Raw genomic sequence first — 11,070 nt, 5'->3', positions numbered from 1 at the left:
GTTTGTAAATAAAGCCAAAAGATGGAGTCATGAAAATGTTTTGCTAATCTAAAAATATAAAGTTAGCTAGCCAGATCGAATAACCGAATAGCTGAATATGTAATCGGTGTCATGCACAATTTGCTGGCTTAGCGAATATATTAATTAGTTATGTAGCGGGAAAAAGTGTCGTTAAGAGGGATTCACTTACATTTTCAAGTTTGTTGCACAGCGATTTGCTACAGTTTTTTTCCGAGTGCATTGACGTTGCATAGAGGGCTGTTTGTCGTTATGTTACCTAACTACCCAGCTGGCTTGTTAAGTAACGTTCACTGTTAAATTACAACGTCGCTAGTTAGAGACTCGTAAAACATTCAATACGTTCAGTATTTACTAAGACCGCTGTCTTTCTCGTAAACTAGTTGCGTGTGTGTGTGTGCTGGTCCAGCCAGCTCAATGGGGAACTGTCTGTCTTCGCAAGGCGCAGACGACTTGTCTCTTCTCAACGAGTCCGAGCCAGGTGCCAGTCATAACCTTCCAGGGGAACCTCCACCGGCCTACCGGGTGAGTTCGGGGTCGTTGTTCTGATCCATTTTGGGAATTCATTATGATGTCAGGCGAAAGATGGCCCTCACCGTTGTTTATTTCGCTTAGCCAGTGAGTTGACAGATTTGGGTACACTCATGTATAAGTGTCCTTACCTGACATGCAGCCTAACCTTATACAATATATGACAAGGGTGTATGCTTTTCCACATCCTTGAGGCCTGTCCACTTCCTTATCGATGTGGCACGCTCAAAATCACATTTTATTTTTTCCCCGATGAAGGAGAGTGTCCAGGATCCAGTTTACCACCCCACCCCCAGTCAGACGCGTTTGGTCTGTCAGCTGACCGAGGAGGAGCAGGTCCGTATCGCTCAGAGGATTGGCCTCATCCAGCACCTGCCCAGAGGCAACTTTGACGCCGGCTCTGAGCCCTCCGACAAGAAAGTCAAAGAGTGAGTGGGTCTCTCTCTGCCCTACAGCACTGGGTTCTGTTCTCGCCGGTTGGTATTTGACCTTTCAAGTTCTGCTTACCTGCCCCCCCCCCACACACACACACACACACACTATCTCTCTAGGTGTGCGATCTGTATGAGTGACTTTGAGTACGGCGACCCCATCCGGTTCCTGCCCTGCCTGCACATCTACCACGTGGATTGCATCGATGCCTGGCTGATGAGGTCCTTCACCTGCCCCTCCTGCATGGAGCCTGTGGACGCTGCCCTGCTGTCTTCCTATGAGACCAGCTGAGCGCCGCGCGGCTTCCGGCGCATTCCCCTGTTCGCCGGGTGGAACCTCGGAAATCGGATCAGGACCGGAAGATCCCCTGGCCTGAACTTGCCTAATAGGACATGCTTAATCGCCCCCTTTTCCCCCTGCACAGTCTTCCCCTAATGTGTTTCGTCGGAGCCCCGTCGGCCCGGTTTCAAAACCAGTGCATGCTTTAGGGAATCGGTTGCTATTTGGGACTGGCGTACGGTGGCCCTTATGACCCGGGTGGGGGTTCTGTCCTTGATCTGCGGGAGGCCGACCTGGAGGGCGGGGAGGCAGGCTGGTTTGGCATAACGTTGGTAGGTGCGCTCTGATCTGCCATTCCTTCTCTGCACTGGGTGCTGAAAATGCTTTCGGGATTAGTCGAATATGAATCAGTAATTCACGCCACTTCAGCCTTTTCAGCTTTATTGCCAAACAAATGTTAATGATGAGAGATTTGTTGAACACTGGTCGCTTTTGGTTGACCTCAGGTTGGTCATCTGGAGGGGCCCGGTGCGGTTGTTCGTCTGGCCTGGTCCTCCGTCTGTTTGTCCGGTTATTCCAGGTAATGCCGATGACAGGCAGGACAGCAACGACTGGCAAGGCGGCACGAAGAGGTCTGGGATCCGGCTAAAGCCCAGTTATTAAGGGTTGGTTAGTCTGATACTTCCCTTATCATCCTCTTCCAAACCAAAATGCAGTGGGATGAGACCACAGACAGGATGTGACCTCCCGCCCCCCCATCGTAAAAACTGCTTTACCTTCCATTAGTTTGGCCTTGAATCTCTCACACATAATGCACAGGGCTCGTAACTCTAATCGATTTCTTTCCAGTCAAATGTCCAACATAAATGAAGATATCTGGTAGGACATTTTACACAGTCACACTGGCCTCATACCCTGGTTGAAGATGTGGGTTTTGTATGTGTTGTTTTAGTGGCGAAGGTTTGGATGGGTTGTAGCTGTTAGTAAACCTGGTCCCCGATGTGTGTGTCAAAGTAGCGAACTTTTCCTGTTTAGCAGTTATTACCCAATGTCTGTCTTCCCCACGGATCCCTTTCCCTCTCAAGCTTGGCCGTGACTGTGTCCTGTTGTCATCTTTTCCGATCGTTGTTTGTTCGTGTTGTTGTTGTTGGCAGCCATGTTTACTTGCTGTGAGTTGTTACTCTCTCAAAGACTAGTGCTGTGGCCAAAATGGCCCCCTGTGTCCTATGCAGTTCACTACTTTTCACCAGAGCCTTATCAATGGTAGAGCACTAGCAAGGGATTAGGGTGCAGTTGGGGCTGTTGCCAAACACTGTTATCTCTCCCCAGACTCTGTGCACATTGGCATGGACTCTGCTGCCCTGTAGGTCTGGGGGTGTATTCACAAAGCCTCTTCGAGTATGAGCTGGTTCTGATCTAGGATCACAGTTGCGTTTTGGGTTGTAATGAATAAGGTTATGTGAACATGGAAGAACTGATCCTCGACCAGCACTCCTGGTCTCTGTGACTACAAGCCCTTAATCAGACCGGGGGGGGGGTTCTTTGTGGTCTTTTAACTCCTTTAACAAGAGGGGGAAAAAACACGAGGTTTCACCATTTTGATGTTGGGTATTAAGGTTGCACCTGGCCTTGTTTGTGTGTGTGTGTGTGTGTGTGTGTGTTTGCGTGCATGCGTGTTTTGTGTTGTGATGGTGTTCCACACTGAGCAATTCCAAGTTAGAAACATTTTTCGATTGATACTTTGAAAGTAATTGGAAAATGTTAATGATCGACAGTGTGGTTTGAAACAATCAACTTACATAGTGAGAGAGTAGGAGTGAAGAATGGATTCTGTCATGAATCTATTCACAAAATCGAAGTAATCGAGGAGTACATGATGAGGTTTACCGTGGCGATATTTGATATGTATACTCCTAAGTGGAACTGGTGGGTAAAATGGTAATGCTATTAATTTCAGGGTTAACTGGGCCCTTTTAGGTCAATGTGAGCCGACTCCTGTGAAGTACAATCAGTTATACTTGTCATTGTAAGTTTGGTTTTCCTTGGAGATATAGATGGAAGGTGTGAATTCATAAGAATCTGATTAGTCAGAACTTACCTGGCTGTTACTATCCTGGGTTTGCAAATCGTTTGGATCTGTGTCATTTCTTTTATAATGTGAGCTTTTAGGAAAAACTACAATAAAATATGGATGCCAAATTTGGTCTGTACAATGGGAGTTCTATCCTTGATACAACTGCATTACACAGTTATGGGTTTTAGCTTTATTTCCCTGTTGTTTTTTTTGTGTGCCTGTGTGTTTCAACTCGTGCTCACTGTTTCTCCCTCTTCAAAAGGTCAGCTCAGAGCCTTTCTAGTGGCTCCGAGGCAAATGAGTCTAAAACCTGGATACGCGTTTGGAAGCACATCACTTTCACAATGAGGACAGTTATACACCCGTTGCGCTGATCGCAGAGTGTGGTGCTCATTAGATTTTACATGATCATATCTGCCAAATAAAACCAATTTCTGGTTAATAAATGGAAGCGACTGCATACAAAGGAAAGACACTCAGAGACATAGACACAGCAGTACTGGCCGCTGAACCTTTTGATGAGAACTTTGACCATTTTACTTTCGGGGCCCATTTTGAAAGGACATTGTATTTGTAACAGTTTTGACTCTTCTGCCGACTTGTAACTATTTCCATAGCTGGTTCTTACTAAACTGACCACCTAGGTCTAGGTTGGTTTATAACTGCATAGTTACATTAGGTAATCCAATATTTTCTTTTTCACTCTGTCCAGACCTAAGAAGGTAAGATCCAAACATGTATCCAAGAAAGTACTGGTGAAAGAAGACCAAATTTACCAAGCTACATGGAGGTTGTGGTGAATTATTTTGCTGGTGCCATGTCACTGCCCTGACACAGCATGTGAGCATCCAGGTATTTGAGTCTACTGCATGTGGAAGAGACCACACAGAAGAAAGACATAGATACAGTAAATCCAAGTCTGCCTTTATCTGCTAAATAACTTATTATTCATCCATGAGATATATTTGTATATATCATGAACAAAACAGGCAAATATATGATAAGACAATGAGAGGCTGACGATGAACATCACAGTAGGCACATTTGGATGCACAGGTACAGTTGCATCCTTGGCTTGAAGTAATCACCACTTGCATCACCATGTTGGCAGAGGCAGGGCTTTTGTAGGGTTTTTGGATGGCTTTGCAGCGTTCCAGACAGGATTAATGTCACTCCACACTATAAATGCATTGTAAGACAAAACATCCAAGATGTTGTAAAGACAACCAATGGTCACCTAGCTGTCACTCGTTTGTGTAGGTGCCAGTGAACTTGTCCAAGTTAACTCCTTTTTTTTTGTTGTAATCCATGATTACTCCTGTGGAGTGTGCTCATCAGCATCCCATTTTTGTTCCTCTTGGGACAGTATGACAACTGTGGTGTCTTCAGTAAAGACAAACTTCGAGGAGAGTGTGAGAAAGCTCCTAGCCTATATACTGCTGGGGGCATGAGATGACATTTTTGTGTGCGCGTGCGTGCGTGCGTGCGTGTGTGCGTGTGTGTGTGGTATCATATTTGCTGCGGGCCACTCTACAATTGAGTTCATGTCAATACAATTTCTTGGCATTAAACATAATTTTAATAATATTTTTACCAGATTATTATACTATAACTATAGGATTGTATTACTATTATTTTTGTTTTGTTGTAATTGTTGTTATTCATTATGGTTTGGCAACATTAACAATTTATTTCACTGCATGAACAATCCATAATTACTACCGGGTCAAATCTGACCCATAACACGAAGGATGTAACTTTTTTAAATGCATAAAAAAAAAAAATCGGGTCTGGTGACATGCATATGTCTTACTGTTAATGCCCACTACAACGGAATAAATGTAATTAAAAATACGTTTTGCAGTCTTGAATCACTTATGACGATCTAAACAGCGTTAGGTATAGAGCGCCCTCTTTTGGCCTGACTAAGTAGAACATTGAAATAGAATTTAGAAAACGATCGTTTCTGAGAAATGATTGTTTATTCTATATTTGGCGTTGTGGTGTCTGCATTCACAACTCCATCTTAATTAGTTTACTTATTTATTTGATGTGTGTATTCTTGTCTAATAGATCTCGTTTACTGGCTTTCTAGAAGGAATTTAAAACTAAAGTAAAGATGCATCTCCAGTGCATTTGCATAATGGCTGCAGACATTCCTTGATGAGCAGGTGTTAAATGTAATCAAATGTACTTTAAATCCTGTGGACCTATCTACATAAGTGATAATGAAAGGGGGGAAAGTGACCATCCCTGAAGTTTGTATAGATTGTTAGCTCATAATCACTAGTTGTAGAGCTAATGATGAGCTGTCTTATAGTGAAAGCTCATCAGAGTTCCTGACTCTCCAGGAACCAGGTGTACTGCTCCTAAACTTCACTGTCAGTCACATGAGATGGATCATCTCTAATACAAGGAAGGCCTTCCTAAATCAGTGAGTGAGACCCCATAAATATACAGGCCAATAACCTATCCAACGCTATGTCAAACTGTGTGGCTATTTTAATATGGATTAATAATTGCTTAATGTTCCAAATCATGTTAACACATTGCTAGATTAAATACGGACACACATTTCAAAGGTGATTGTAATATCCGTTCTGTAATTATCATGTAGATTACAGGATGTGATAGAAGGGAGAAAACTCTACTTCATTGAGCTGGTGAGATAACTAATATCTATTGCCATTCACTATATCCTTTTTTCTGTTGACGATAGCCTAAAAAAAATGACATTGTTTAGTGTGTAAGTAAATGCTTTGTACACAGACATTGGAGACCGCAGGTCGCTGCCAACTCATTGACTTTTTCCAGGATGTCCTGGGAGAGCTCAATGTGGAGTAATGCCTGTCTCTCCAGACCAATGAAAAGGTGTGACTGGCTTCTCTGTTCCATTTCTGATCAGTTCCAGAACTGTAATAACACAGCTCTACGAGTATATTCAACCAGAAATGCATCACAGGCTGTTATACAGTTATTTTCTGAGGATATAGAGTCAACATTACAATACCTTGTCTCTATTTTCCATGTGAAGGTCATGGTGGAGGGGCTGTCTCTCCTGACTGGCAGCACCGAACCGTCACCTTGGTTGAGCGGCAACGCAGAGAAACAGCCCACTACTGTCATGTCATTGCACTCGCTCCAGGTGAAGTTCTCCAGCCTCACCCAGGCAGAGACGCCACAGGTCAGGGAGGTCATGGAGAGCTTCCCTGTGTTGTCAGAAAGCGAAAGGACAACGGCCTCTTCCGAAAAAGCTTTCATGGAAATTGACACTAAGGGTATGGGAGCTGCCTGCACCAGCAAGACCTTTCCGAAGCAGATCGTGGTCCTCAGCTATGCTACTCGGCACATTATCTTCCTGGCGCTTTAAGTTAATTGCAAACCATTTCGGAATGGACTTTCCCTGAAGGTCATCACCCATCCTGTGGGTCCAGGTCACGGAGGAGAAGCAGCTGGTTAATGGACTGCTCTTCAGCAGTCCATAGAACAATTTCAGCTGTCCAAGAACGCCAGAGAACCTGGAGAAAATTCTGGTGATAGCTCTCTGAAGTCAAAGGTTGTCTACCGGTATGTTGTTCACCTCATAGCTCTGTGGATCACCAGGAGGCCCTTATTACCCAGACTATGATAGAGACCCACTCTCTCAGCTTTGAGTTAGAAGATGTTGGCATGGCTAAGATATTGCTCAATGAGGAAATACAGCAGGAGCAAGTCAATAGCAAGCCTTCTGTCCCAGAGTTTTTAGGAGACATTAAAACCGAAACACAGCAGTGGACAGGAAGTTGCCCAGGACAAACCCAAGAAGATGAGGCAGATTTGCTACTTCTTCAGAAGGCTTTTTTGTACAAGCACTCAAAGAAGGGGCTTCTGAAGCCTTACGGTCTCTCTAAGACTTACAAAAGGATTCAAACAGCTTAATATTGTATTTTTTTTCCCATGATTTTGAAACATTTACGATGGGGACTTCTGTAATAGCCTGACATTTTCGTGTATTGTAATTCTTCATTATAAAGTACATGAAGTATGTTCAATTTCATTTAGCATGGATTTAAATAAAAAACATTTGCACCATAATTCCGACTTGTTGGTTCAATGTTCAAAGACCAGTGGTTTTTAAATAAGGTACACAGAATAAATGATATTGCTTCAAACACCCCACATCAGGTATAGTCTTGTTTAATTAGAAAATATACAAATATATACATATATATATATGGAGTTGCAATTTTTCATGCATAGAAACATTACAGTAGTAATTTCTCAATTCTGAGATTATAAAATGAAATAGGGTATATCGTTTTGGTCACATTTGCAGTCATCAACAAAAAATACTGAATATTTAAATGCACATCATTTCCACATCATTACTAGTGCACAATTGTATCAATACTGTCAGTCGGCCACTTGGACATAAAGCAATATCCTACACACCCTCATAGTTTGATGTGGCTACATGGAACACAAGTGCTGGGTCAAATTAGTAATAATTACTAACTTATTTACAGTATTTATTTTTCACTATTCTAAAACAACATACGAAAATATGGTTTCCTTAAGGTTTTAAAAAAGCACCAACACCTTTTGGGGTTATTTTATGTTATGGACGGATAGATTTTCTCTGAGAACATTTCTTTAGAACTTTATAAAGCATAGATTCCCATGCCAACCGTTACCAGGGCTACACAGATCCCTAGCAACATTCTGAAGAATGGCGACGAGTTGATCAAGCTGGGCTGGATCTGTAGGGATTTAGCTATCAGCTTCTCTCCTGGGGAAAAGAGAAATTATTAAGGTTACTACCAAACTCAGTCATTGGTTTTTTTAGTGTTCTGATTGTGTGTGTGTGTGTGTGTGTGTGTGTGTGTAACTCACCCTGTGCCAGTTTGGAGTGTGTGGTAAGGTGTCTTGTACAGCCGGTCATGTGCAGCTTCTCACTTGTGCTCTCTCTCTCCATCTTAGACGGCATGTCACTCTTAGTCTCGCTCTTCATCTCAGATAGCATCTTCTGAAGATCGTCAAATACCTGTGAAAGAGACAAGACATCATGCGTCATAAGTCGCTGTCACAATAAGCCCTGAGGACTGAGAAGCTTAGGACAACAGTCAAAACCTAAAACCTGGCACCCTCAAACCCGCCAGCATTCCTTCAGCTAAACGGCTAAACACCAATCCTAAAAGCCAATCCCATTTACCCCTCAAAAACTGTCCATTCCATTTCCCTATTCCCTCGCTAGCCCCCCTTTCACCACATCCTCCAATCCTGTTCCCCAATCCTCCACTGGTCCTTACCTGGATGTTCAGCTCAAAGGCTCTAACGGCCTCATCCAGCACTCCCTTCCTGTCCTCATGGTTCAGCTCAATGCTGTTCATTCTACTTCTGTACAGCTGTTTGAACCGGTTGGGGCTGCTCACGCCGGGAAAAGAGAAAAACAATAGACCCTCGCCGCTCTTGAGCCCCAGAGACTTCTGGGTAATGCGGCCCAGGACTGTTCCACCGGAGAGGTCGCCAAGGTAACGGGTGTACGCGTGGGCCACCAGGTACTCCGGGTTGTCTTTGCCGATCTGAGAGAGAGAGAGAACGGGGAATGAGAAAAGGGGACAGAGGAACGGGGGTAAGAGATCAGTCAGTGCATGCTACTTACTCCAAATGACAAACGTTTGACAGAAACATTAAAAGTTAGACTGAATTCACGTTTTTTTCTCGTCTACCATTTCAGTGATCCAAATTCAGCATCACACATTACTGTCCTACAGATCAAACCCCTTGTCTGTTCCAGACCAGTTCACTACACACCTGTCGGAGTCTGTGAACATATCTTTTGGTGGCAGCGGGCACTACGATCTTTTCTCTCCAGTTGTGTCCATAGAAATGCTCCAGGTCTTTCTCCAGGGACTCCAGCCGGGCCAGTTCTAGGGGGAAATAGATGGGTGCCACACACGAGTGGTTGGAGTTACTATCCAGGGCCTCCTCTAGTGCCTGGTAGATCTCATGTAAGGAACACAGGAGAAGCTGAGGAAAGGAGATGAGGAAATGGGGTCAGTCGCAACACTTCTTTTACACTGATAAAGGCAAGAGATACATACGCAACACGAAAGTTTGGCTTGCAGGCTATTTTATAGAGACATTGTCAATATCAGATTCTTTGGCAACTTTGGCAGCTGGGGAAGACTGTGGGCTAAAATGTAAAAATGATTTAGCCTGTATTGCATTAGAGGCTTATGAATAAAATGTACTTTGTCTGGCAATTGTCGCCATTAGCTAATGTTTGCATTTTATTCCAACAAACCTAGCAATGCTCGTTAATGCTAGCTAGCCACTGCGTTGTATTTGGTCACAGAAAAGGGGAGTGTACGGTTCAACAAAGCGATACGTGGAGTCAGCTAGCTCATGTTGGCTAATGGGAATCAAAGCTGGGTCAAAGTCTCTAATAGTGAAGTCATTTGATGAGGCTAGATTAACCTCCTCCTGACTTATTAGTTATGATGCAACTGTAAGTGAAATAACATTTTGTGACATGAGAATTGCGGGTTGACTAGAAAAACATTTATTTTGAGAGGAATTCCCCTTTAAACAAAAATTCATTATATCATTTTTTTAAACTAAGATACATCTTCATTAAAGGAGGAATTAATCAATTTTTACATGGCTTAATTTTAAAATGGGTGGACCCCTTTAATAACATTTTTGATTGATTACCTTATACTGTTCCATGGTGATGTCTCCCCTCTGGTAGGCCAGCATCAGTTCTGTGTTCTCTGCTCTCACGTGACAATCCTTTGTCACCACTTTAATCTGCTCAGACAGATCACTACGGGACAGAGAAAGACGCGTTAACCTCAGCATTCAAACCGTACCGTTACACCATTACCATGCAGTTAAACATCTGAGCTGGGTTGTTAACCAGTCCTGGAGGGTAAAACCCTTTTTTGTCTCTCTACCTGGTCCAATAACGGTACTTAACTGGGTCTAAATGATTCCCTGGTTAGAAGGATAGGATGAAAAACAGAAGTGTTTGGCCCTCCAGTGACATCATTTGTCAGGCCGGGTAAATGCTGGTTGTGATTTTAGGACTGACTAATTCATTTAAGACACATCAACTCAGGACCAACAGAGGTCGATCAGAGGGGCCTTACTGTTTACTTTAAGTGATGTTAACAAATACCCAGGAGAGGTCTATTAGAGGCTCCCTGCACAACTGAGGAAGTACTGCGGGAGAACAGTAATGATGCATGAGGAACCACTTGAGGTCCGTGAAACAGCATCATGTTCTTAAGGCACAAACGGTTCAGAGTGAGACCCTTCTGAAGCTAGTAGCGGCACTGCTGTACCAAACAATAAACCAAACACGTGCACAGAAATACCCTGTTAGCACACTGCAGGATGTACTCTAAAACACGGCGTCAGTCAGCACGGTCTCACCTGTCTGTCAGCTCCACGCTGATAATCTTCTGGGTCTCCATATCTACAACAGAGTCGGGAAGAGCACATACGATCTGTTTATGAACTATGGTTTCACAGGAAGAGCAACCCCCAGACAAAAACTGCAAGTCAGAAGGAAAGTTGTAAATTCTATTTTTCACTTACCGGCTGAGTTAGTATTTTCTCCTGTTCCTGTATTCCCTCAGTGACTGATTGTCTCCTTGTTCTCTCTAACTGTATACGATCTGTAGTCTGTGTGGCTCCGCTCTGTTCTCTTTGTCTTTTATATGGTCCTCCCCTCACTCTCTCACGGGTTA

At 43.5% G+C, this 11,070-nt stretch overlaps 2 protein-coding genes across 2 annotated transcripts; one reads left to right on the top strand and one right to left on the bottom strand.

The window, feature by feature from the left end:
• rnf11a (ring finger protein 11a) lies at positions 1-3,459 on the top strand. The gene is made up of 3 exons (XM_034294502.1): positions 1-543; positions 808-977; positions 1,101-3,459. Exons 1-3 carry the CDS (start codon positions 436-438, stop codon positions 1,270-1,272), a joined length of 450 nt encoding a protein of 149 aa, XP_034150393.1. The 5' UTR covers positions 1-435; the 3' UTR covers positions 1,273-3,459.
• Positions 3,460-7,497: 4,038 nt separating this feature from the next.
• On the bottom strand, positions 7,498-11,011 carry hmox (heme oxygenase). Its single transcript, NM_001304081.1, is given in 7 exon segments — positions 7,498-8,102; positions 8,207-8,357; positions 8,623-8,895; positions 9,128-9,343; positions 10,031-10,142; positions 10,754-10,796; positions 10,919-11,011. Coding segments are annotated over 6 exon segments (921 nt in total). The 5' UTR covers positions 10,795-10,796; positions 10,919-11,011; the 3' UTR covers positions 7,498-7,974.
• Positions 11,012-11,070: the final 59 nt, after the last annotated feature.

The sequence above is a fragment of the Esox lucius genome, chromosome 9, assembly GCF_011004845.1.
Source record: "Esox lucius isolate fEsoLuc1 chromosome 9, fEsoLuc1.pri, whole genome shotgun sequence".
NCBI lineage: Eukaryota > Metazoa > Chordata > Actinopteri > Esociformes > Esocidae > Esox > Esox lucius.
The sequence above is the reverse complement of the archived record's forward strand: the minus strand, read 5'-3'. Positions and strand labels throughout refer to the sequence as shown.

What these genes read in the sequence shown, in the direction of transcription:
- rnf11a (XM_034294502.1), top strand. Translation starts at nt 436, where the DNA reads ATGGGGAACTGTCTGTCTTCGCAAGGCGCAGACGACTTGTCTCTTCTC. An exon ending in AACCTCCACCGGCCTACCGG is followed by an intron (nt 544 to 807) that starts GTGAGTTCGGGG and finishes TCCCCGATGAAG; the next exon opens with GAGAGTGTCCAGGATCCAGT. An exon ending in TCCGACAAGAAAGTCAAAGA is followed by an intron (nt 978 to 1,100) that starts GTGAGTGGGTCT and finishes CTATCTCTCTAG; the next exon opens with GTGTGCGATCTGTATGAGTG.